This window comes from Mytilus californianus, unplaced genomic scaffold, assembly GCF_021869535.1.
Source record: "Mytilus californianus isolate M0D057914Y unplaced genomic scaffold, xbMytCali1.0.p SCAF_10, whole genome shotgun sequence".
NCBI classification, from domain to species: domain Eukaryota; kingdom Metazoa; phylum Mollusca; class Bivalvia; order Mytilida; family Mytilidae; genus Mytilus; species Mytilus californianus.
This window is the reverse complement of record NW_026262582.1, coordinates 44,945,642-44,973,491: the sequence shown is the minus strand read 5'-3', so window position 1 is coordinate 44,973,491 and position 27,850 is coordinate 44,945,642. Positions and strand designations below refer to the sequence as shown.

General features: G+C 32.5%; 2 protein-coding genes across 4 annotated transcripts in view; one reads left to right on the top strand and one right to left on the bottom strand.

Moving 5' to 3' along the window:
- Positions 1-7,106, bottom strand: part of LOC127718217 (protein PTHB1-like) — a 39,884-nt gene extending 32,778 nt beyond the window's left edge. The window contains exon 1 of one of the 2 annotated variants that reach the window (XM_052224192.1): positions 6,970-7,106. The gene's annotated coding sequence lies outside the window, so the exon portion shown is untranslated. The remainder of the gene's footprint in view (positions 1-6,969) is intronic. The other variant, XM_052224191.1, reaches the window with a different exon arrangement.
- Positions 7,107-16,212: 9,106 nt separating this feature from the next.
- The window catches only part of LOC127718216 (endoplasmic reticulum resident protein 44-like), a 28,054-nt gene continuing 16,416 nt past the window's right edge, over positions 16,213-27,850 (top strand). For both annotated transcript variants that reach the window (XM_052224190.1, XM_052224189.1), the window contains exons 1-6: positions 16,213-16,371; positions 20,564-20,633; positions 22,184-22,223; positions 23,040-23,109; positions 24,841-24,886; positions 27,580-27,764. In XM_052224190.1, coding sequence (XP_052080150.1) covers positions 16,315-16,371; positions 20,564-20,633; positions 22,184-22,223; positions 23,040-23,109; positions 24,841-24,886; positions 27,580-27,764 — 468 coding nt within the window. In that variant the 5' untranslated portion in view covers positions 16,213-16,314. The remainder of the gene's footprint in view (positions 16,372-20,563; positions 20,634-22,183; positions 22,224-23,039; positions 23,110-24,840; positions 24,887-27,579; positions 27,765-27,850) is intronic.

Below are 27,850 nucleotides of genomic sequence, written 5' to 3'. Positions count from 1 at the left end.
GGGAATTTATCTAAGGCCACACTTAAAAATATTTTGGTTTGCCCAAAACCTACCCAAAGGTAGAGACAGTAGGTAGGTAGGTAGGCATTTTCTTTTCTTTTTTTTCGATAAAGAGGAATTGAAGTGTCAGATGTTTTTTAGTCTTCATGCCTATCTGATTAAAAAAAAAACTTTTCACATCTGGACAATAAAAAATTTTGAGTAGGCAGCTATTTTCTGGGTAGGTAGGGTTAGGGCAAACAAACATATTCTTTTTTATGGCCTAATTTTTTTTTACATTTTCAGTGGTTATAAATGGTTTCATTAAAGTGTGAATAAATATTGAATACGATTTTTTCGACTCTCACTCATATTTTTCTTCATAAGACAAAATATTGCCTATCAATGTTGACACAATTTGATTTTGTTGCTTGACCTTTTAATATTTATACATGGGTCTTGAAGTTAGCCAAACGTGGTAACTTATCAACTTAAAGAAGTCAAATTTCGCAACATTTTGATTAAGGTCAATATTTTCTGCTGAAACATTGATTGACTTGTTGAAGTCTTATTTTTTTTTTAATTAACATATAGGAAGACAACCCATAAACATGATAAGACATACAAATTTAGACCTCTATGAGTCAAAAGCAAAATTATACTTATGTCTTAGCCCTTACAGAACTGGGAGTATTGTGTTACTAAATACATTTTCATATTAATGAAAAGCTGATTGTAATGGGAAATTGAATCGAAGCATACTGTCTAATTATTCCAATTAATCCATGATCATATTCAAGCCAATTCCCAACACTAAACACTGCTAAATTTGAACATGTTTTACGAGCAAGTCTGATAAAAGATCCTTACTAGAAAGTAGTAACAAATTACATGGCTTTAAAACAATTGAAAAACATTCAGAAACAATTTTTTTCCAAAATCCTTCAGCCAGTAAAACAAGTAGAATTGCCCTCCAACATGGAACAAAGGGAAATAACTCAAAATTACTTAAATTAACCCCAAATCCCCTTGACACACCATAAAATGTTACATATGACTATGAATTAAGGTAATATGATGGTGGGTTTTTTCACTCATAAAAATACACTCATTGTTGGACGTACAGTAACCTATAGTTGTTAATTTCTGTGTCAATTTGTCTCTTGTGGAGAGTTGTCTCATTGGCAATCATACCACACTTTCATATTTTAATACATTATAAGACTTAAGAAGAAGAAGCTGGTAATATATGTCCTTGGTCCCTTGCTGTTACCCAAAATAAGGTTGATTTTCATCTCACACAATAGCGACTAAAGCCCTCAAAATCCTAGTCCAATGGACCCGAATTTCAGGAACGTCGATTTATATTATCTGGAAATTCAATTCTGCCAAATTTTACCGAGTTTGATATTCTATATTCATCTTGGAAATTCTGGGCAGGGCTCGACATTACCGTTTGTCCGATTGTCTGGGACAAGTGGACACAGGTGTCGGGCAAGTAGATTCACCATACTACTTGTCCGATGGGACAAGTGAAAAATCGAGGTCAGATGTAAAATAGATCAAATTCAAGACGTATACATTTCCAAAAATATGAATGATTGTTTTATTGATCATACTAGATGAAATAAATATTCATTGATTAAACCAGAGACATATAATACTTGTATAATATGTCTCTGATTGAACGTATTTGAGGTGTAACACCACTAATTCGGACCCGGCCAGAAAGCACATGCCAGAAAGTAGTACATATTTAACACAAAATAGTTCCTACGCATGGGTGTAACTTTCAAAATATGTAGAATATTTAGGTAATGTTGGTATCAAATGAAAGCTGAATGACTGGTGATCATTGTAGAACACTTTTTGACACATAACTTTGAATAATAAAAAAATTGCATGATATTTAAAAAAAGAGGGTACATTTTTCCTGTTTGTCAGATCTGGAGTACCTGTTTTGGTACATCCGAAGTTCCGGGAACCAGTTCTTTCTTATATGCCATTAAAGGTATGTTGATTTTTTCAGTACAAGGCACCATAAAGTGTTGCTTTGACATGCAATGATTGTCACTTTATTTGAACTTAAAACAAAAGTGCTGTGCCTGCTTGAAATTGAGGAATTTAACATAGAAAGCAATAGGGCCATGAATTAGTGGTGTTCTTCCTTGAACATGCTTGCAGCCATTGACAAGGGGAATATAAATAAGGGGGAAAGAAACCAATGTTAATGCTTCTTCTTAGTATAAGCCTCCTTGAATTAGGAGCACCTCCATATGGAGTTTTACCACAACTTTAAAATTTTAAATTAAAGTACTTTTTATTTGATTTTGCTTTTATGCGTAACAATATTTTATTTAATAAGATCTATATATAAAAATAATAAGTTAAGATGTAAAAATTAAATAAAATCTAAAAAGGCAGATTTTTTAGTGAAATGTTTTATGTACTTCATGATCATATATCAATGTATATACAAATCAAAATAAATTGTAAAAGCTTGTTTTGACACCATTAATAAATTAAAAAGGTTTAATCATATACGAGGTGGCCAGGTGTATTTACATCCTTGGTTTAACCCATACCACTACTACAGAATGAATAGGTCCATAGGAGAACCTAGTGGTTTGGGAAGAAATGATGATTAAATGATCGACACATGATAGTGACATTGAGTCAGAGAACTCAGTCTTGCAAATAATCTTTCAGTCTGAAATAATAAAATGAATTTTGATGTGGTTTTCATATAACATAACAAAATGCTCCCTTTATTATGTACAATCAAAGCGCAAGTGTTATTATTGCATATCATCAATATTTAAGATTTTCAATTATGAATTCGGACAAGTGAGTTAAGAGTTCGGACAAGTTGATTTTCTTGCAACTTGTCCGAAGGGACAAGTTAGAAAAAATGATAATGTAGAGGCCTGCTGGGAAACCATTTTGAAATCAAAATAAATATTTGCCCACCTCAAATGGAATTGTATCTTATTTTATCATTTCTTTTGAATATTTCTGGAAATATTTTGCACCAATAAGCACAAAAAAAGGTGAGACATTGTATCTTTGCAAAACTTTCTAACCGTTAATGAAGATTTCGTGCCAAAATTAGGTCTCAAAGTTCCCCCCAAAATTCTCTCTCAAAGTCCAGACGGAAAAAATGGCTTCAGCGCTATGACCTTGTAGGAAGGCGTCACAGAAAAAAATTAAAATAGCCTTTCAAGACGTCATAATTATTTGGACTATCAAAATCCTAGCTAATAAAATGCTTCGCTGGGGCGCAGCTTGATACGACCGCAGAGGTCGAACCCTGAACAGTTGGGGCAAGTATGGACACAACATTCAAGCTTGATACAGCTCTGAATTTGGATTGTTATTAAATATTTGACACAGCATAGGTTTCTGACACAGAAAGAATGTGGTCTAAGAACTTGAATTTTTTTAATTTACCTATTATGGTCCAATGTCCAAAATCAAAATACATGGTTAGATTCAGCATATCAAAGAACCCCATATATTCAATTTTTGTTAAAATCAAACAAAGTTTAATTTTGGACCCCAACTTGGACAAACTTGAAAACTGGGCCCATAATCAAAAATCTAAACACATGTTTAGATTCAGCATATCAAAGAACCCCAAGAATTCAATTTTTGCTAAAATCAAACTAAGTTTAATTTTGGACCCTTTGGACCTTAATGTAGACCAATTTAAAAAACGGGACTTAAAATTAAAAATCTAAATACACGGTTAGATTTGGAATATCAAAGAACCCCATTAATTCAATTTTTGATGAAATCAAACAAAGTTTAATTTTGGACCCTTTTGACCTCAATATGAACCAATTTGATAGCGGGGCCCACAAATAAAAATTCTAAATTCATGGTTAGATACAGCATATCAAAGAACCCCATATATTCAATTTTTGTTGAAATCAAAAAAAGTTTAATTTTGGACCCCAACTTGGACCAACTTGAAAACTGGGCCCATAATCAAAAATCTAAACACATGTTTAGATTCAGCATATCAAAGAACCCCAAGAATTCAATTTTTGTTAAAATCAAACTAAGTTTAATTTTGGACCCTTTGGACCTCAATGAAGACCAATTTAAAAAACGGGACCCAAATTAAAAATCTAAATACACGGTTAGATTTGGCATATCAAAGAACCCCAATAATTCAATTTTCGATGAAATCAAACAAAGTTTAATTTTGGACCCTTTTGACCTCAATATGAACCAATTTGATAGCGGGGCCTACAAATAAAAAATCTAAATACATGGTTAGATTCAGCATATCAAAGAACATCATATATTCAATTTTTGTTGAAATCAAACAAAGTTTAATTTTGGACCCCAATTTGGACCAACTTGAAAACTGGGCCCATAATCAAAAATCTAAATACATGTTTAGATTCAGCATATCAAAGAACCCCATATATTCAATTTTTGTTGAAATCAAACAAAGTTTAAATACTGGACCCTATCTTGGACCAACTTGAAAACTGGGCCCATAATCAAAAATCTAAACACATGTTTAGATTCAGCAAATCAAAGAACCCCAAGAATTCAATTTTTGTTAAAATCAAACTAAGTTTAATTTTGGACCCTTTGGACCTCAATGTAGACCAATTTAAAAAACAGGACCCAAAATTAAAAACCTAAATACACGGTTAGATTTGGAATATCAAAGAACCCCAATAATTCAATTTTAGATGAAATCAAACAAAGTTTAATTTTGGACCCTTTTGACCTCAATATGAACCAATTAGATAACGGGGTCCACAAATAAAAAATCTAAATACATGGTTAGATTCAGCATATCAAAGAACCCCATATATTCAATTTTTGTTGAAATCAAACAAAGTTTAAATACTGGACCCTATCTTGGACCAACTTGAAAACTGGGCCCATAATCAAAAATCTAAACACATGTTTAGATTCAGCAAATCAAAGAACCCCAAGAATTCAATTTTTGTTAAAATCAAACTAAGTTTAATTTTGGACCCTTTGGACCTCAATGTAGACCAATTTAAAAAACAGGACCCAAAATTAAAAACCTAAATACACGGTTAGATTTGGAATATCAAAGAACCCCAATAATTCAATTTTAGATGAAATCAAACAAAGTTTAATTTTGGACCCTTTTGACCTCAATATGAACCAATTAGATAACGGGGTCCACAAATAAAAAATCTAAATACATGGTTAGATTCAGCATATCAAAGAACCCCATATATTCAATTTTTGTTGAAATCAAACAAAGTTTAATTTTGGACCCCAATTTGGACCAACTTGAAAACTGGGCCAAAAATCAAAAATCTAAATACATGTTTAGATTCAGCATATCAAAGAACCTCATATATTTAATTTTTGCTAAAATCAAACAAAGTTTAATTTTGGACCCTTTGGACATTAATGTAGACCAATTTGAAAACTGGACCCAAAATTAAAAATCTAAATACACTGTTAGATTCGGCATAACAAATAAATAAATGTGATCAAAGATTTTACAAATCTAATGCGCCATACTGTGCAATTAAAGATTACTTCTTGAAATTTTTCAATATTTGAAATTTGAAAAAAAAATAATATTTGAAGAATAATTCTTTTTAATTTCTGAAATCTGAAATGAGAAAAAATTGGCCCCCCACAATTTCTTTTTATTCCCCCCCCCCTTTTTCCCCCAAAAAAATTCTTTCCCTCAAGATATGGTCATAATCTCAATTCAAATTTCCAATGGAGTTGGCAACCATAATTACCCATTTAAATTTACCATAGTGCTAACTTAATCTATTTTATAATAGAATTAATAAAAATATAGTGTCAAATCTTTCATATGGATTTTTTTGTAAAAAAAAAAGATGAAAACATTTGCAGATATTTTTACTGGTCTTTCTTTATAAATATGCATTTCTTTAACCATGATTTAAAAGCAGAGTAAGGGAAGTAACCAAAACGTTGTATTTGGATTACCTCCCTTACACTGTTTTAGATTATCTTTATTGTTCATTAACCATTACTTTATACATAATTTAAAAGCAGTGTAAGGGAGATAATTTCAATGATGTATTTGATTTATCTCCCTTACACTGCTTTAAATTATGTTTTGTACTAAAGTATTTGTCCATTAACCAGGACAACCTTGTTTTTCCCCCTTTTTTGCCCCTAATTCCTAAACGGTTTGAGCCATAACCCCCCAAAGCAAATCCTAACCATCCCTTTGTGGTATGGAAACTTGTAGTATAATTTCAGAGAGATCCATACACCGTTCCACAGTTATTGTCTGGAAACTAGAAAATGCTCATTTTTGGCCCCTTTTTGGCCCCTAATTCCTTAACTGTTGGTACCATAACCCCCAAAATCAATCCCAACCTTCCTTTTGTGGTATTTAACCTTATGGTCAAATTTCAAAAAGATCCATTCACTTAAACTAAAGTTAGAGTGCGAAAACCAATATGTATTCGGACGACGACGCCGGACGACGACGACGACGACGACGACGACGACGACGACGACGACGACGACGACGCCAACGTCATACCAATATACGACCACAAAATTTTTTTTGCGGTCGTATAAAAACCCTGCAAATTGTGTTGCCTGTTCTGAGGAAGTACCTAATCAGTTTTCGGATTCTGTGTCTGACATTTCTGATTTGACCTCCCTCAGAATCCATTATCAAGCCCTAATAACTCTATTTGGGAAAATGTTTGCCATCTTCTAATCAGAAAATCGCTCTGGATTCAGAATCCCACAACTTGCACAAGGGATTAGTATGAAGTATGAAAGGCAAACAGATGTTTAAATAGGTCTTATTAGCAACCATACCAAATATCATTGATTCTGATAAGTTTTCTATGATTTGCAACAACGTGGTTTCAGGATTCGAAAAGATAAATGGATATGTCAACACATTGTTTACATGAATCCAAGACATCATCGGCCATTTTTAGGGTTCCGATCGTGACAGATCATAATCTATAGGCTTACCGTGTGGATTTGAGTGAATGATTTGATGAGTATTAATATTTTTGTCATTTTAACCCATTAAGATATAAATACATGTTTTAAACTGCTACATCATCGATCATATCTCATAAAACATAAACTTTTCACATTCCTGTAGTTAGAATGTTAGAAATGCGCAAACTCGAGAAATAGGTCAATTCGTACCAAAATGTCCGTACCTTTCAACAATAACACTATACAAATCCTTGCTTTTTAAAAAAATAAGTGAAAAAAAGAACGTATATTATTACATTCGTACAAAACATTTGAGATACACACAGAACTACAAGAACATGTTTACCAAAAGTGTCATTGTTTTATACAGACCAACATCTAACAAATGATAACTATCGATTTCTAATTATTGGGACGAGTTTAGGGCACGAATTTATAAGTTCCTTATTACAGATAAGATCGACACTGCGTAATCTCGGACTAATGGCGTAATGAAAGCTTCAGCGTTAAAATACATAAAAAATAACATCACACAACAAATAGTTCAGCTTTTTCAATTTAAAAGGAACTTCAAGCAGATTTATGTGCAGACCTCTGTCTTTTGTTATTCAATATTAATTTCTTTTTTACGGTTGTATGTTTGATTTGTTTTTATAATTGTCTCTTTGTTTTCTGATTTGTATTTGTTGTTGGTGTTTTTCTATAATGGTATTTTTTTTTATGTTTATATTTTTTCTGTGACGTTGTTTTTTTTTTTTTTTTTTTTTTTCTTCTTTTTTTATTGATTGATTGATAGATTGCAACTGTGTTAACACCAGTTTGTCAACTTCATATACGAGTGTCTGTATGGACAATTTAGTTCTGTTCTGTAATTTTTATGCCATTTTCTCTATTTATTTTTTTTTATTCTCTACTGTAAACTCAATACATCCCTTAGTGTGTATATTCTATGAAATAGAAAGTCATAATGTTTTAACTTAAATATCGTGTATAAACATGCAGTGAAAACGGAAAAATCCTAAACAAAATTCACAGTTTTTTAACAGAAAGGCAACGCTTCTCATATTCTCAAAAAAAGGAGAAAAAAAGCATTATAATGAGGTCAAATGAATCCCTGGAAAGCAACACCGTGACACAAAAACACAACTAAATATCAGACATTAACAGTCCACACACATTTTTTAATCTAAAAACGTTGTAGTATCCAAAACTAGTTCCTACTGAAGTTAAAAATGGAAGAGTGTCTAGCTGTCCCGTGTCAGAAATATCGTCATTAGGTGTCTTTGATAAATCGTAATGTTTGATTTGTCCTTTAGATTGTGATTTTGGTGTCAATGGAAAAACCGGTTTAATTTGATAGTCTCTTTTAAACTTTTCACGACAACATTACAAATTGTGATACAATTCAAAAGATCAGTAAAACCAACGACCTGATTTATGCAACAAAATATAAAAAAAATCAAATATGACAGACAACAACCACTTAATTACAGGCTCCTGCGTGACAAGGGGAAGGACAAATAAAGAACTTGTCTCGTACACTAAAATCTCAACGAATTTAGTGTAAATTCGGAAGTCATGAAAAAAGTAGTTTAAGAAAAGCATGACCACGTGCAATGCCAAAATATAAGTCCATTGTATCGAAAGGATGTAGGATTATTAATTTTCATAACTGTGAAGGAATACATATATATTAAGTTAAGTTTTACTTTATAAAAAAGAAACATATGATTTTTTTTAATTTCTTTTTATTTATGAAAGCGAAACATAGCGACCCTAGATTTCGTCGTCGGCGTCGGCGTCGTCAGCATTTAGGTTCAGTCTGTGGTTTAAGCTTTTTGAGACATCAATACATTTGTCAAACCTTCATTGGATGTTATGAAATTCGGACAGAAGCTATAGACCCAAGACAGCATCAAAAGCAAAATTTTGAAAATAGTTATTTTTGTTTTTATAAATGGACTTAGTTGTATAACAGTTAACGATTAAGTAGACACAGTCTTATATAGAGGTTAACATTTTTCAGTCATCAGTATAACTTTGTCGAACCTTCATGTAATTTTACTTAATTTAGACCGAAGCTTTTTTATGATCAATAGAATCCAGAGCAAAATTTTGAAAATATCTATTCAAATTTTACGTATTTTACTGATAGATGGACTGATTTTGTTTTATAGTTAACAAGTAGATACAGCCTGTGGTTATAGTTTGATACACAAACGCATGCGCATCAATTATTTTTTCGAACCTTCATAGAATTTTATGAAACTTTGGCAGAAGCTTTTTTCATGATTAAGAGATACTGTGAAAATATATTTTTATTCATTTTTAATATTTAACCAATAGAATAAGATGGACTTTTTTTTTTTTTTAAGTTAACATTTACAGACAGTCTGTGATTGAATTGTTTTGACATGATAAATTTGTAAACCTTCTTGGATGGTTATGGAACTTAGACAAGATGCCACCTCTAGATCAAGAAAAAGCATCTCTCTCTCTCCCTCTCTCTCTCTCTCTCTCTATATATATATATATACAAGTCTAAATTGAAAACAACGTTCAAACCTATGATTGCGTTGGATAAAAACCGCAATTTTTATACGTGTGCATGCAAAACAAATTTCTTGGTAGAGGGGTCTAAATACAGCACAAACAACATTTTCCAAAAGACCAAATGAGTGAAAAGGTATATTTTAACAAAACGCATTTGACTAGCAGGTCGAACAACTGATGTTCTTAAACCCTGCTGACTGCCATTGGCGATTGCCAAATAAACGGATCACCGATGTAATAAATGGGTCTTAATTATAAATTTAATACTAAACAGAAAACAATAGACTTGCGGAAAAGATGGTATACCGCAAACAAAAAGGGGGAAAGGTTTTTGTACACCATATCCGGATTTCGACAATTAATGTCTCTTCAGTGATGTTAGGAATCGAAACGGTATTTGTAAGGCCATATAATTTACCTCAATTTAGGATAGACTCTTAAATTTTGAAAGAGTCAAAATAGGATGAACGGATCATATAAACCCGAATTTCCAAAATATATATATAAAGAAAAATTGATTTTTTTTTTTAAATTCTGTAATTTACTGATAAATAGACTCACTTTTTACAGTCAACATTACACTTTTAAACTGACAGCATCAATCGCAGGCGAGACACAGCTAGGGTTCATCGGAACCCTTTACGAATTTTATTATTTAACCGGTTAGGTTACTTAAATGTTTAATTTAAAAAAAAAATAATAAGTCGGGGATTTGGTTACCCCAAATTAATTAAAAACTTTTCTTTCCGATAGAAACAAAAATTTGGTTTGGAAGTTTGGCTGTTCCTGTATAATCCTTATTAAAAACGGGATATCACATCCTAATTTATTCAGTTGGTGATATTTTTATAGAACGGCCCGTAAAATTAGCCAATTCAATCCATGTAAGCTCATTGATCCTTATAATAAACTTATAATTGAAATTTACAGTCAATTCAACATCGTAGAAAAATCTTTAAATATTGTTTTTATCGGTACTAACACTGATCTTATTTTTGAAGAATTAAAACATTAAAAATAAATACATATTGCTATACGTGTACACTGTTGTGAGTACTTTTATAAAATTATGCTGCTATTATATATATAAAAACCGCAATTTTTAAACGTGTGCATGCAAAACAAATTTCTTGATAGAGGGGCCTAAATACAGCACAAACAACATTTTCCAAAAGACCAAAAAAGTGAAAAAGTATATTTTAACAAAACGCATTTGACTAACAGGTCGAACAACAGATGTTCTTAAACCCTGCTGACTGCCATTGGCGATTGCCAAATAAACGGATCACAAGATCTTTTAAAATTTAAAAATTTAATACCAAACAGAAAACAATAAACTTGCGGAAAAGATAGTATACCGCAAACAAAAGGTGCAAAAATTAGTACACCATATCCGGATTTCGACAATTAATGTCTCTTCAGTGATGTTAGGGATCGAAACGGTATTTGGAAGGCCATATAATTTACCTCAATTTGGGATAGACTCTTGAATTTTGAAGAGTCGAAATATTAGAAATAGGATGAACGGATCATATAAACCCGATGGAAAATATAATACAAGCCCAAACGAAAAAATATAAACAAGTCTAAATTGAAAACAACGTTCAAACCTATGATTGCGTTGGATAAAAACCGCAATTTTTATACGTGTGCATGCAAAACAAATTTCTTGATAGAGGGGTCTAAATACAGCACAAACAACATTTTCCAAAAGACCACAAAAGTGAAAAAGTATATTTTAACAAAACGCATTTGACTAACAGGTCGAACAACAGATGTTCTTAAACCCTGCTGACTGCCATTGGCGATTGCCAAATAAACGGATCACAAGATCTTTTAAAATTTATAAATTTAATACCAAACAGAAAACAATAAACTTGCGGAAAAGATAGTATACCGCAAACAAAAGGTGCAAAAAGTAGTACACCATATCCGGATTTCGACAATTAATGTCTCTTCAGTGATGTTAGGGATCGAAACGGTATTTGGAAGGCCATATAATTTACCTCAATTTGGGATAGACTCTTGAATTTTGAAGAGTCGAAATATTAGAAATAGGATGAACGGATCATATAAACCCGATGGAAAATATAATACAAGCCCAAACGAAAAAATATAAACAAGTCTAAATTGAAAACAACGTTCAAACCTATGATTGCGTTGGATAAAAACCGCAATTTTTATACGTGTGCATGCAAAACAAATTTCTTGATAGAGGGGTCTAAATACAGCACAAACAACATTTTCCAAAAGACCACAAAAGTGAAAAAGTATATTTTAACAAAACGCATTTGACTAACAGGTCGAACAACAGATGTTCTTAAACCCTGCTGACTGCCATTGGCGATTGCCAAATAAACGGATCACAAGATCTTTTAAAATTTATAAATTTAATACCAAACAGAAAACAATAAACTTGCGGAAAAGATAGTATACCGCAAACAAAAGGTGCAAAAAGTAGTACACCATATCCGGATTTCGACAATTAATGTCTCTTCAGTGATGTTAGGGATCGAAACGGTATTTGGAAGGCCATATAATTTACCTCAATTTGGGATAGACTCTTGAATTTTGAAGAGTCGAAATATTAGAAATAGGATGAACGGATCATATAAACCCGATGGAAAATATAATACAAGCCCAAACGAAAAAATATAAACAAGTCTAAATTGAAAACAACGTTCAAACCTATGATTGCGTTGGATAAAAACCGCAATTTTTATACGTGTGCATGCAAAACAAATTTCTTGATAGAGGGGTCTAAATACAGCACAAACAACATTTTCCAAAAGACCACAAAAGTGAAAAAGTATATTTTAACAAAACGCATTTGACTAACAGGTCGAACAACAGATGTTCTTAAACCCTGCTGACTGCCATTGGCGATTGCCAAATAAACGGATCACAAGATGTTACAAAATGGATCTTTGAAAATTTATAAATTTAATACCGAACAGAAAACAATAAACTTGCGGAAAAGATAGTATACCGCAAACAAAAGGTGCAAAAATTAGTACACCATATCCGGATTTCGACAATTAATGTCTCTTCAGTGATGTTAGGGATCGAAACGGTATTTGGAAGGCCATATAATTTACCTCAATTTGGGATAGACTCTTGAATTTTGAAGAGTCGAAATATTAGAAATAGGATGAACGGATCATATAAACCCGATGGAAAATATAATACAAGCCCAAACGAGAAAATATAAACAAGTCTAAATTGAAAACAACGTTCAAACCTATGATTGCGTTGGATAAAAACCGCAATTTTTATACGTGTGCATGCAAAACAAATTTCTTGATAGAGGGGTCTAAATACAGCACAAACAACATTTTCCAAAAGACCAAAAAAGTGAAAAAGTATATTTTAACAAAACGCATTTGACTAACAGGTCGAACAACAAATGTTCTTAAACCCTGCTGACTGCCATTGGCGATTGCCAATAAATGGATCTTAATTAAAAATTTAATACCAAACAGAAAACAATAAACTTGCGGAAAAGATAGTATACCGCAAACAAAAGGTGCAAAAATTAGTACACCATATCCGTATTTCGACAATTAATGTCTCTTCAGTGATGTTAGGGATCGAAACGGTATTTGGAAGGCCATATAATTTACCTCAATTTGGGATAGACTCTTGAATTTTGAAGAGTCGAAATATTAGAAATAGGATGAACGGATCATATAAACCCGATGGAAAATATAATACAAGCCCAAACGAAAAAATATAAACAAGTCTAAATTGAAAACAACGTTCAAACCTATGATTGCGTTGGATAAAAACCGCAATTTTTATACGTGTGCATGCAAAACAAATTTCTTGATAGAGGGGTCTAAATACAGCACAAACAACATTTTCCAAAAGACCACAAAAGTGAAAAATTATATTTTAACAAAACGCATTTGACTAACAGGTCGAACAACAGATGTTCTTAAACCCTGCTGACTGCCATTGGCGATTGCCAAATAAACGGATCACAAGATGTTACAAAATGGATCTTTTAAAATTGATAAATTTAATACCAAACAGAAAACAATAAACTTGCAGAAAAAATAGTATACCGCAAACAAAAGGTGCAAAAATTAGTACACCATATCCGGATTTCGACAATTAATGTCTCTTCAGTGATGTTAGGGATCGAAACGGTATTTGGAAGGCCATATAATTTACCTCAATTTGGGATAGACTCTTGAATTTTGAAGAGTCGAAATATTAGAAATAGGATGAACGGATCATATAAACCCGATGGAAAATATAATACAAGCCCAAACGAAAAAATATAAACAAGTCTAAATTGAAAACAACGTTCAAACCTATGATTGCGTTGGATAAAAACCGCAATTTTTATACGTGTGCATGCAAAACAAATTTCTTGATAGAGGGGTCTAAATACAGCACAAACAACATTTTCCAAAAGACCAAAAAAGTGAAAAAGTATATTTTAACAAAACGCATTTGACTAACAGGTCGAACAACAGATGTTCTTAAACCCTGCTGACTGCCATTGGCGATTGCCAAATAAACGGATCACAAGATGTTACAAAATGGATCTTTTAAAATTTATAAATTTAATACCAAACAGAAAACAATAAACTTGCGGAAAAGATAGTATACCGCAAACAAAAGGTGCAAAAATTAGTACACCATATCCGGATTTCGACAATTAATGTCTCTTCAGTGATGTTAGGGATCGAAACGGTATTTGGAAGGCCATATAATTTACCTCAATTTGGGATAGACTCTTGAATTTTGAAGAGTCGAAATATTAGAAATAGGATGAACGGATCATATAAACCCGATGGAAAATATAATACAAGCCCAAACGAAAAAATATTTATAAACAAGTCTAAATTGAAAACAACGTTCAAACCTATGATTGCGTTGGATAAAAACCGCAATTTTTATACGTGTGCATGCAAAACAAATTTCTTGATAGAGGGGTCTAAATACAGCACAAACAACATTTTCCAAAAGACCAAAAAAGTGAAAAAGTATATTTTAACAAAACGCATTTGACTATCAGGTCGAACAACAGATGTCACACAGTCTTAAACCCTGCTGACTGCCATTGGCGATTGCCAAATAAACGGATCACAAGATCTTTTAAAATTTATAAATTTAATACCAAACAGAAAACAATAAACTTGCGGAAAAGATAGTATACCGCAAACAAAAGGTGCAAAAATTAGTACATCATATCCGGATTTCGACAATTAATGTCTCTTCAGTGATGTTAGGGATCGAAACGGTATTTGGAAGGCCATATAATTTACCTCAATTTGGGATAGACTCTTGAATTTTGAAGAGTCGAAATATTACAAATAGGATGAACGGATCATATAAACCCGATGGAAAATATAATACAAGCCCAAACGAAAAAATATAAACAAGTCTAAATTGAAAACAACGTTCAAACCTATGATTGCGTTGGATAAAAACCGCAATTTTTATACGTGTGCATGCAAAACAAATTTCTTGATAGAGGGGGTCTAAATACAGCACAAACAACATTTTCCAAAAGACCAAAAAAGTGAAAAAGTATATTTTAACAAAACGCATTTGACTAACAGGTCGAACAACAAATGTTCTTAAACCCTGCTGACTGCCATTGGCGATTGCCAAATAAACGGATCACAAGGTGTAATAAATGGATCTTAATTAAAAATTTAATACCAAACAGAAAACAATAAACTTGCGGCAAAGATGGTATACCGCAAACAAAGGTGCACAGATTTTTGTACACCATATCCGGATTTCGACAATTAATATATATACATTGGTTCTTTGTCTATTGTTATGTTAGTTCTTTTGTGTGCTTTGTATCGATCTATTGAGAAAAGCCATTTGCAACTGATTTTTACAGTTTTGTCATATGTAGTGCCTATACACCACTGTCCCAGATTAGGGGAGGCTTGAGAGCTCACAGACATGTTTAATCCCGCCACATTCGTCATTTATCTGCCTTCCCAGTAAGTAAGTAAATTTTATCTAAAGTCGGCATATATGAACACAATAACAGAGATAACATGAGCTCTAATGAGCCCTTTAACCGACTATCATATAAAAATCATGCACTTTCACGCAGATACTAATGAATAAAAATTAAAAAAACATGCAAATATAATGAAAGCAAATTATTTTGGATTTCTGCACCTCCACTGGATCAATGCTCAGGTGGCCGAAATATCTAGCCGCCTATGTGCATTGAATGGGGGACCTCTGCAATCTCCAAAATATCATAAAATACTCAAAAACTAAAAAGAATAGATAAATAAATTAATTTAGCACTGGCATTTACTAGCAGCTATATAAAGCCTATAAAAGGCAGAGCAAAAGGCCAGAAACTAAAAAGTCAGGAACCTGTAAATAAGTGGTTTTCGTTGGTTGATGTTCGTCATATTTGTTCTTCCACATCAGAAAACACAATATACGAAAGTCCGAGTTTGTCCACTTTATTTCTATATATAAAGAACGATAGGCCGAGTTTGTTATAGTCCTAATTTGTTATGGTCCGAGTCAGTTGTAGGCCGAGTTTTTCAGTAACAATTATAGGTACGAGTTGACCCTTTTCACAAATGTAAAATGCAACTAGAATAACTCTTTGTTACTTACATATCTTGTTTTTTTAATATAAGTTTCATGCAATTTAGATAACTACTACAGGTGAAAGCTGGTCGATAACAACATAATCATTTTAGTCTCGTCTGTTCGCGATTACACGCTGACGTTATCGGCCATATTTGTTTTGCTTTCCGGTCCGAGCACCTTACCCTTCCTCCAAACATATTGTGAGATCTATTTAACCGACTGACGATGCGGAATCAAATTCGAAAGATGAATTATTTACAGTATTTCCTTACTGTTTTACTGGTAAGAATTGTATGTCAGTGGAAGTATGCATTACACGTTCGTATCGAAGATTACGTTACCAAGTCCAAGTTAAATTTTCGACTTGGTCATTCGATCGGTATGTGCAGTCTTCCAAAGACCTTCGAATTTCAAGAAATGTTTATATTGATTTAACACATGTTTACTTTTTGCAAGAATTAATTTTTGCGTACCTACCAACCTTTTGGTGCTTCAAATTTTGAGGTCCCCCTCTTGCACACACATACACGTTACTGGTCTTAGATGTGGCACACACACACATCCTGGGTAAGTTTTACTCAGTAATTTAGAGTTTATTTCCAGTAATATGAGGCAGGCATTACCTGTGAAAGGGGACGAAGTCTATATAAATTATTTTTTTAATTCAAACATATCGTTTAAGTTCTAAATCTGTTAAAAAAGAAACGGAAATACCGTAACGTTTCCGATTTTGGTTCTGTTGTTAGGGATTTTAGTTGTGACGTTATTTTAATTATGACGTCATATTCAATGTAAACAAAGACGCTATCATCAGGTAACGTTTTTTCATATCAAAGAATAATTAGAAATGAAATTGTTATTGTGTTCCTTCCTATAATTTACTGGACTGATAAATATATATTTCACTCAAAGTCTCATGACAAACGAGACCGGAAGAAGGAAGTAGATTTCTGCGCAAATGCGGGAATTTAAAAAAGTTACAAAAAAAAAGTTAACGATTTTGAGTTCATTAGTACAATGAAAATTTCGGGAAATTTTCCCGATTTTTTTTTTTTTTTTTTTTTTTATTGATTTTTCTACTGTAATAGGGGACTTCGTCCCCTTATTATACAGATACAGATACACACCAAAGGTTGACTGGCTTAGTTAGAAAAAATGTGTTTCCTTGAATTTCTCCTGTTCTGACAGTCAAAACCTAGCTAAAGAGTAAAGGGCATTTGTTTAGCTGTTCATGTGACGTGTTCATGAAGGTTGTATAAATAATAATATGCAGCCATGTCTGGTTGTAATAGGAACGACAAAGCAGATGTCTCATATAGATAGGGTGCAATATCCTCTGCAAGTTAAAGCTTGCAACAAAAGTCTGAAGGGTGGTAGGTGGCCTGTTTCAAGGTAAAATTTCCATCCTTATCTAACGCACTCATATTACAGTGGCAGTTAAAATTTCCTACCTTTCACCCTGCCCTGGCGGCCTCTGTAGTTGTGTTCCTTTTCCAGATTATACATGTATTCATTATTGATATGTTCCTTGTCCTGATCATGCATGAAATATTTGCCACTGGACATCAATCAATCAATTGTTCAAGTTCCACTCAATATATTTTTATACTGTGCAGACCTACAATGTACATAGGCTATACATTCTTCCAAGTCTTATGATTAAGCACAGAGTTCAAGATGCTGTGACTGACTACATGGACTATGCTACATCAAGGCTTTCATTGCTACTGTTAGACCCAATTGCCTCAAAAAGAATTTTTTTATGAAAGTAAACATTTACCAGCTCAAGATGCAGACAAGTTAGTCAAGGATGTTTTGGCCTTGGTCACTTGGATTGGTTAATACAGACTGAGTGAGATGCATGTCTTTTTCAATCCTGTAGACACAAATCTTGATGGTTATTTGAACCAATTATTGAATTAAATAATTTGGTTGGCACAGGCAGGTTGGTTTAAGGAAAAGAAGGCAAGTCCATCTGCATGTATGCTTCATCAGCACCAGAGTATTCAGACCTTCCTGATTCTAACTACTCAGGCTTTGACTGAGTCTTGGGTATAAAGTTTTCAAGCTAGTAATTTTTTCATTATGACAGCTGCTAGTTCATTTACTGAACTGCTGAGGGTTGGCATATAATTAGAACCTTGATTTTTTCTTCTGATTCTTTACAAATAGCAGATTCTTCAACGTTGTGTCTTTTTTTGGTGAAATTATGCATTTACACAATGTAAGGTACATACGTATGCATGGTTTGTTCGGCTAACTCGATCAATTTTCATACTAAAACTTTTATATTAGACAGGGTATTTATTACAATAGACATAAAGATATAGTATATATAAGGGTGTGCATATTACTATAATGTTTATTTTCTTTCCACAAATCTGCCAAATGTTGAACATTTTTGGACAGGAAATTGGAATGTGCCTTTCAACGTCAGTTTGTTCTAATGAAATGTGTACAAATACATTCATGCATAAGCATGAAAAGTTGGGGCATCATCTGAAAAGATTCATCTATAGTCTTAAGTTATCTTTCTTTGACCCCGGAAATTATATTGGAATCTTGAATCGTTTGTATATATATATATATATACATGTACATGTACATGATGTATATATGTTTTCACTATTAAGGCCAGTCATTGACACTTTTTCATTTAATGTAATATTTTCCTTTAGGGTACATGTTTATCTGTATATTGATATATTTTACCTATACAATGTTTGTCTTTTATTGACAGATGGCTTAGATATCAAATTATATATTTATGACATGTTAATAGCATGAATATTGTTATTGAAATATTGATTGAACATGTTTTTTTGTTAATTTTATCTTAGATTTTAATAAAAAAAAAACGATGACTTTCTAATTTTTATAGTTTCTTTTACTAGATTAGTATAGATTTTTTCGCATTTTATTTATTTATTTTTTTTGGAAATGCCTGAACAACATGCTGCAATTACAAAACAATGTTTTTGCACAAATAAAGAGTCTAAGGCAGATATAAGTACGCTGATGTTGCACACTTCGGAAGATGCACTGCCAATTTAACAGTTTACGTCAGAACTTCGAATTTGAATCAAAGAAAGTTTAATATTGTTTTTTTTTTAATGTCAATCATTGGGATGGCCAACTCGGCAACTGATTACCATAATTGCCTTTTGTTTATTTAGTCTTAAGGGATTAAAATCGGGATAATATATAAAATGTCCGGCTGGCTAAAAATAATTTTGGAAGCCCTGATATATATGATAGACATTAAATAGCTGGCCTTCATGTATTGTAAAAATCGTTAAATATCCCAAAATAGAAGTACTTACCAGTGTGTTAATATAAACATGAGCTATCTACAATGATCTATGTGGTGTAAATTTTCTTTGCACTGATATATATATCATGTATATAAGTCATTAATATACCTATACTTCAGATTAATAAAAAAATTACTGAAACAGTGTGAAATATCCATACATAAATAGTGAGACGAGAAATAAACATTAAATAACAAAAATGCATAACAAATTGTATCAACAGGTCAAATTAACATGAAAGTACGATTTGAGTGTACTCGCAGTTACTGAAAGCTAGTTAAAAGCCAAAATCAATTAAAGTAATAATAAAAAAATCATGCATCAGAGACTAAAATCAACTAAAACACATCCCAGGGATTTAGTGTTTTAACGTCATGGACAGTCAAAGAAGACATGACTTGTGCAATGCCAAAATAAAAGTATCGACAGGCAGTAATTCCATATTCAATTAAAAAAAATATAGGTCACCATATCTTATTTTGAGATATATACAAGGTGATAAAACTAGTTTGATTCTTAAGAGGTCCATATGCATTTTGTTTTTGCTAGTATTGTATTGTCATGATTGTCATGATTGTGGAAATTTAAAGGGATTATTGATAAAGAAATATAGAACAGTTGTCACTTTAAAGCTACTAATTTGGGGATTTAATTTAAAAACAAACAGCAAATAGAGAGTAGATGTAATAAATATTGTTTTTAAAATTTTCTTACTAAAAAGTAATATGTATTTGTACAGAATATAGAAATAAACATTCAGACAGCTACACATGCATTGCATGTGAAATCCCTGACCTTGTGGTCTCTTCATGTGTCATCTTGGGTGCAGGAGGTTCAGGGAATAACCCAGACTGAGGCATACTTTAAAATTGGCATATATACTGCTTCTCTTCCAAGCATGCAGCATTTAAGAGTAATGGCAGAGGCTGATTGGCCTTTACTCTACATGTATCAGTTAACATGTTCTAAATCTTGTTGTGTATGCTGATCTGTTACAAGGCAGCATAATACATGTACATGTAATATATATACATACACCATATTATTGTCTTATATGTTATATTTGCCACTGGACATTAAGCAGCTACTTATCATGTTTATCATGTGTTTTTCATTATTGTCATCAGTATTATTATTAATCCATCGTATTTCTATTGCAGTTGAGCTGTATACCACCTGTTTACTTAGATGTCATTAGTATGGACAGCCAAAATTTAAAATCCGTTTTAGGTGAGATATGGTTGATTTTGTAATATTGATAAAAAAAAAAAAGATCAGTTGACTGTTGAAAAAATACTTTAAAAAAATTAACCAGGGTGAATGGATGCACATTTTGCCATTAGTACTTGTTGAAAAATTACAAACCTAAGGATAGGTTCTAAGTAAAGCAGTTAGAAAGGTGGAGACATATAGTTCAGCTTGTCTTGACGAAACCTTGTTACCAGTTATAACTGTCTTGATTGAACTCTTGTATCACAGATGTATCAGATCATACATGTACACCAATGAATGAGTAACCACTGACGCAATAAACCTATAGACGTCAACATTTATATATTAGCACACCCAGTAGGATCCGAATCCGAATCCGGAGGAGCAATTACATGTGTAGTGCAATTCGTAGATAAATTCTGGATCCAATTCCAACGGAGGATTTTTATCCTCTGTGGGAATCAGATCCATATTTTACTTACCCACAGTTTGTCACATGTAATTGCTCCCCGGGGTTCAGATCCTTCCATGGATTTCGGATCGGGATACCCGGTGTGTATAAGTCTCACAAAAAACACTTGGTGGTAGTGTGTTAGCCTCAAGTGTGGGAGGTCGTGGGTTTGAACCCCGGCTGGGTCAAATCAAAGACTTTAAAATTGGTATGTGCTGCTTCTATGCGAAGCACGCAGCATTCAGCAGTTAGAGCAAAGACTGGTCGGCTCGGAGTGAGATAATGTGTCCGAGTAAGGTGACATGTCTTTCTGTGGACTGTTGCTTTGTGTGCTAGCACGTTAACAATCCAACCATCCATCATCATCATAAGTCTCAAAATATAAAACTCTCCCTTTTAATTGCAATCAGTGAAATAACAAACAGGACTGAAGATTGTACCATACCGCCACATGACATGTATAAAAATAATTTAGTAATTACTGTATATGACGTCAATCTAAAATAGGGAGATGTGGTATGATTGCAAATTAGACAACTTATCTATCCAACAGACCCCAATTGAAGCAGATTTAGGCAACTATAGGTCATGGTACAGCACATTAGAGCCAATCAATGATAAGCATAATAAGTATTTGAAAACTTGACCATTGAAGAATTTTTTTTTAACTTTATTAGGGTGGTTTATATACAATAGTATATATGTACATGATGCATGTGATGTAAAAATACTTATATATTAAAAAATGATATCCATACTGAGGTTAAATGTTAAGAGTGGAATCATGTTATTCTAAATTTGTTTTATTTAATGTCCCTATTTTACTTCTAACACTGTATACAGGCATATTATATGTCCCGAAGAAAAAATGTACATTTAGTTATTTAGATTTAAACACCAGCATGTGTTGACGGCTAATGGCTGGCTTAAAGTCATTTTAGGTATTGTGTCAAAATATTTTAGAATATTAATAAAATGTTATTGCATATTGATTGTGAAAAAGGAAAATCCGCTGATGGTGGTATGTCTGTTGCAAGAATTATTGATTTGTTAATATTCATTGGTATTTGTCTTTAATAATGTACTTGTAATTCAGTACTTCTCTGTTCTGTTCCAGGTGGCCATGAACTTGTATTTGTAAATTTTTATGCAGATTGGTAGGTATTTTAAAAAAGATATACACATTAGACAAAACTATACAATGTTAAAAAATCAATATATGAGCTGTGTTGGATAGAAATTAAATGTTTGCAAGTACACATATACATGTACATGTATAAGACTTTGATTGATTTTGGAACATTCAAATACGAAATGAAAGATGATTTTGGTCTTTCTTATAACAACTCATTTTAAAAATAATAATAGGGCTAGTTACTTGTACCGGGAATAGTAAATCAGATCTACTCAGCATGCTCAGAAAGGCTTGAGACCACCTATAAAAATCCCTTAATTAGGTAGACCCTATCACTGAGCCTCCACCATTAAGCATTCTGAAAAAAAAAGGGATAACCCTCCTACTTTAAACAATATTTTTGATACACATAAAGTTGAACTCCGTCTCATCATAGAGAACAGTTGGTCAGAAAGGATTAATGCCCTCGCTGTAGGGGTATTAAGTGTTACCTTTACTGTCCGTCTGTTCGTCAGTCCTTCTGTACGTCTTATTTTTTGCACTCTAACTTTAGTTTGCCTCATGCAAATTTTATGGAATTCATACAGGATGCTAAAAACCACAACACGCAGACAGAGTTAGAGTTTGGGTTGCTAGTCATTTACCGTTCTAGAGTTATGCCCCTTTTCAACTTAGAAAATTGCAAAACTTGAGGGGGGCATTCATGTCCTCCGACATGTATCTTTTATCTGAAAATCTAAAATGTTGGAAATAAGTTTTGACAGATACAGGAATGCCTGGAATCTGCTTTATAAAACATTGGTATATAAAATTCTCATAAAAATTTGTATGTTTGCAGGTGTAGATTTAGTCAGATATTAAAACCAGTGTTTGAAGAAGCATCAAATAAAGTTAAAGAAGATATAAAGGTTTGTATTTAACAAATCAGAGAAATGTAGGAACTGTTCTCGCTGCACACAACTTCAAATCATTTTACCATTGTAAATTGTAGCAATAAGTGCCAGTATTTGTAAAAATCAGGCAAATTAGAAAAATTTCAAAACATGGCTGAAAAAAATCTGCCGACCTTAACATCCTATTTTGAAGTTACCCTCATCCTGAGTTAGCAATGGTTGGTCTCTCATCATGCTCATTTCTGCGTGTCTGGTAATTCGGGAAATTTCTAGATAACTTTTGGTTAGAATGAAAGCAAATTACAGAGTTAGCTCCCCTTAATTGTTAATTTTCTATTGCATTTCAACCAATTATATCTTAAAATACCAGAACAGGAAATGGAAACAAATGTTATATTTGTGCACCATAACATTTTGAACTTAAATTAATGTAAAGTTGAGCATGTTTTTGTTAATAATCATGTTTTCACCACTGTCTGATTCTTTGTCAGATTGGCACTTAAATAACAATATTCTCATGATTGTTTTATTCTGAGAGGAAAATTTTTTATGCTAACAGGGATTTTAAGTACATATAGCTTATTTTTTTATGTTTAGGAAGTGTTACATTTATTGATTTTTGGTCTAAAATCCATATGTTACACCTGTCACACCAGAAGCTTTTGGTAACATTTGTTACAAGAAAAAGTTCCTGTAATATCAACACTTTCAGGTGATACAGTAAATCAGGTGTTACAGTAAAATCTGTTAAAAATGACACGCAAAGAACAGTAAAATCTGTTAAAAATGACACACAAAGAAGTTGAATCTGTTAAAAGCGACACACATCAATCAGTAAAATCTGTTAAATATGACACACAAAGAACAGTAAAATCTGTTAAGAATCACACACAAAGAACAGTAAAATCTGTTAAAAATCACACACAAAGAAACACTGGAGAAATATTATTATAATTTTTGTGGTTTTGTCTCACATTTGATTTATTAATTAAGGGGATTGGTTTTTGTGGTTTCCAGTATGTAAAAGTAATAATTTTTGTAGGTTAAGGTTTTAATTTCCTGGATAACTATCCACTAGACAAATGAAATAAAAAAGCCCAACAAAATTTTCTGCTAAAATTTAAATTGTTTGATGTTGCTTAACTGCCCTCCTGAAAAGCAGCCTACCCAAAAAATCTTATGACACAAATCGTTTCAATTTTTTGTTTAAAACATGTAACTTATGTTGTTGGCCAAAAAGAAAAAAGAAATGCAAATCGCTACCTACCTACCCAACCCTTCTAGGCTTTATAGGTAGGCAAACATCAAACAAAGATGTTTTTAAGGGTAGCCTTAGTTGAGTGTTGAATGGACAAACTTACGGGACAAACAGAAGTACCAGTAACTATTGTTTTAGAGAAAAATGTTTGAAAAATAAATGTTCAGTAACCCAGTTATGCATGAATGACAGGGAAAAAAGGTTCTTTTAATTGTGTTAAAAGAGTAAAATTGTGTCTGACCTTGTTAATCTTTAACAAGCCTAACTGCCTTAACAGGCAAGTTTTTTTCTTGATATATATATATAACCTGATATTTTTTCAATTTTTTTTTTCTTTCCGGGACAAAGCAATTTATTATGACTGTTTTGAATCCAAGATTGGAAGCCCAAAATGTATTGTTGATTACTCTTGGACTTAACACTTAAGAAGTTTTCCACAACATATTTAAGACTTAACATATATTGATTTCTTTTTTTTATTTTTGTAGGAAGAGGGAAAAGTAGCTTTTGCAAAGATAGACTGTGATTCAGAGAGTAAGTACTACATGTACTAAAGTACATAGAAAAGAAATACATAAGTTTATTACCTTAATGTGCTAATTGAACACCTGTTGCATTTTTATACGCCCGTCAAATTTTTGACGGGACGTATTATGGTATACAAATGTCCGGCCGTCTGTCCGTCTGTCTGTCAGGCGTAAACATGTCGCACCGTAACTTGAGAATGACTTATCCAAATTTCATGAAACTTAACATAGTTGTTCCTTATGATGGTCAAACGATCTGTATACTTTTTGGTGAAAATAAGATTAAAACTTTTTGAGTTACGGGACTTAGTAACTAAAACAGGTGTGTGTTATTTATACGCCTGTCAAATTTTTGACGGGACGTATAATGGTATACAAATGTCCGGCGTCTGTCTGTCCGTCCGTCTGTCTGTCTGTCCGTCCGTCTGTCTGTCCGGCGCAAACATGTCGCACCGCAACTTGAGAATGACTTATCCAAATTTCATGATACTTAACATAGTTGTTTCTTATGATGGTCAAACGATCTGTATACTTTTTGGTGATAATAAGATTAAAACTTTTTGAGTTACGGGACTTAGTAACTAAAACAGGTGTGTGTTTTTTTTCACATGTCACGCCGTATCTCAAAAACAATTTATGATTATTGCTTAAAACTTTACACACTTCTTAGTTATATTAACCTTAAGATCTGTATACTTTTTGGTGATGATTCAAAATTTTATTTTTGAGTTATTGAGTATTTTGTAAAAAAAGGGGGAGGGGTTTTTCACATGTCGCGCCATATCTCAAAAACAATTTATGATTATTGCTTAAAATTTAACACACTTCTTAGTTATATTAATCTAAAGATCTGTATACTTTTTGGTTCTGATTCAAAATTCTATTTTAGAGATATTGAGTTTTTTGTAAAAAAAAAAGGGGGGTTTTCGCATGTCACGCCGTATGTCAGAAACTATTTATGCTTATTGCATAAAAATTCACACTCAAGACGACAGGCGTATCATGTGCTCATGGCGCAGCTGTTTATTTATTTATTAGAAAAGCCATATCAAATTGCATAAATTTTCCGAATTTCCTAAAAACAAATGAAACATTATTGTATTTTAATTTTGTTATTGGTCAATCTTTTTATGCCCCCGCCGTACCGGAGGGGGCATTAAGTTTTACCCTTGTCCGTCTGTACGTACGTACGTACGTACGTACGTCCCGAAATTGGTTTCCGTTCTCTAACTTGAGTTTGCCTCAACCAAATGTAATGACACTTATACACAATGCTTATTACCACAAAACACAGATCAAGTTTGAATTTTGGTGGCGTCACTTTAACCGATCTAGAGTTATGCCCCTTTATAAAAGGAAATATTGCATAATTTTTAGTTTCCGTTCTCTAACTTAAGTTTGCCTCAACCAAATGTTATGAAACTTATACACAATGCTTATTACCACAAAACACAGATCAAGTTTGAATTTTGGTGGTGTCACTTTAACCGATCTAGAGTTATGCCCCTTTATAAAAGGAAAAATTGCAAAATTTTTATTTTCTTCTAAATATCAAGTTTATATAATATATTTTTAAAATTGGAGTTATCTTCCTTTGACCATGATTATAGTTGAATCAACTACAATCAATGCTTTATACAATGCAATGTTTAATTTTGACTACCACTGATAAAACACAGATCAAGTTGAATTTGGGTAGTGTCACTTTAACCATTATTGAGTTATGCCCCTTTATAAATAGAAAGATTGCAAAATTTTTTAGTTTCCATTCTGTAACTGAAGTTTTCCCCAGCCAAAGATTGTGAAACCTATACACAATATTCATTCCAACAAAACTCAGTAAAGATCAAGTACATTTTTTTTGTTTCAGTTCTCTAACTTGAGTTTGCCTCAACCAAATGTTATGAAACTTATACACAATGCTAATTACTACATAATACAGATTAAGTACGAAATTAGGTGGCAACACTTTTACCATTCTAGAGTTATGTCCCATTATAAACATAAAAATTGCTGAATTTTTTAGTTTGTCTCATCCAAATGTTGTAAAACTTATACACAACCGTTCTAGAGTTATGCATCATTACAAATAGAAAAATTGCTGAATTTTTAGTTTCTGTTCTCTACTTAAGTTAGCCTCAACCAAATGTTATGAGACTTACACACAATGCTTATTACCACAAAACTCAGATCAAGTTCAAATTTGGGTAGTGTCACTTTTACCGTTCTTCAGTTATGTCCCTTTATAACTATATGATATGCAAGCGGGGGCATCATCTGTGTCCACATGTGGACACTATCCACATTTATTTAAAATTTAATTTAAAGTGTGTTTTTTGGATTCTTGTTGAATACTCAGTTATATATCCGACATGTATTGATATCTGCTGACAGGAAATTGACATCGTAAACTAAAATGGGTATTTGGCCGATTTCAAAGTTTTTCTTCAAATGCATAACTTTCAAGGCATTTATAAAGGAAATACGTGAAATTTGAAGGAGATAAATTAAGATATAAATATTGATATCTAGTGTTCTTATGTCTTATGAACATCTGAATGATAATGAAAACTACATGTTCTTTTGATAGATTTTATGTACTTTTTGATTTTCGTATCGAAAGAGGTAAAATAGTGGCACTATCATACCCTTGCCTTTACCAACAAGTTTAATTTCAAATTATTTGATTTTTTTTTGCAGATTCTATAGCAGCTCAATATCATATAAGTAAATATCCAACATTAAAGCTTTTCCGTAATGGGGAACCGCTCAAAAAAGAATACAGAGGTCAAAGGTCGGTGGATGCCTTAGCAACTTTTATAAAAGATCAGATAAAAGATGTTGTTGAGATGCACAACACATTAGAATCATTAGATGAAGTTGATGTAAGTATTATTTAAAAAAAAAAATCTTATATTGTCATAACTTCAATATGGAGTATACATTGAACATATATGCCTCATGAAAAACT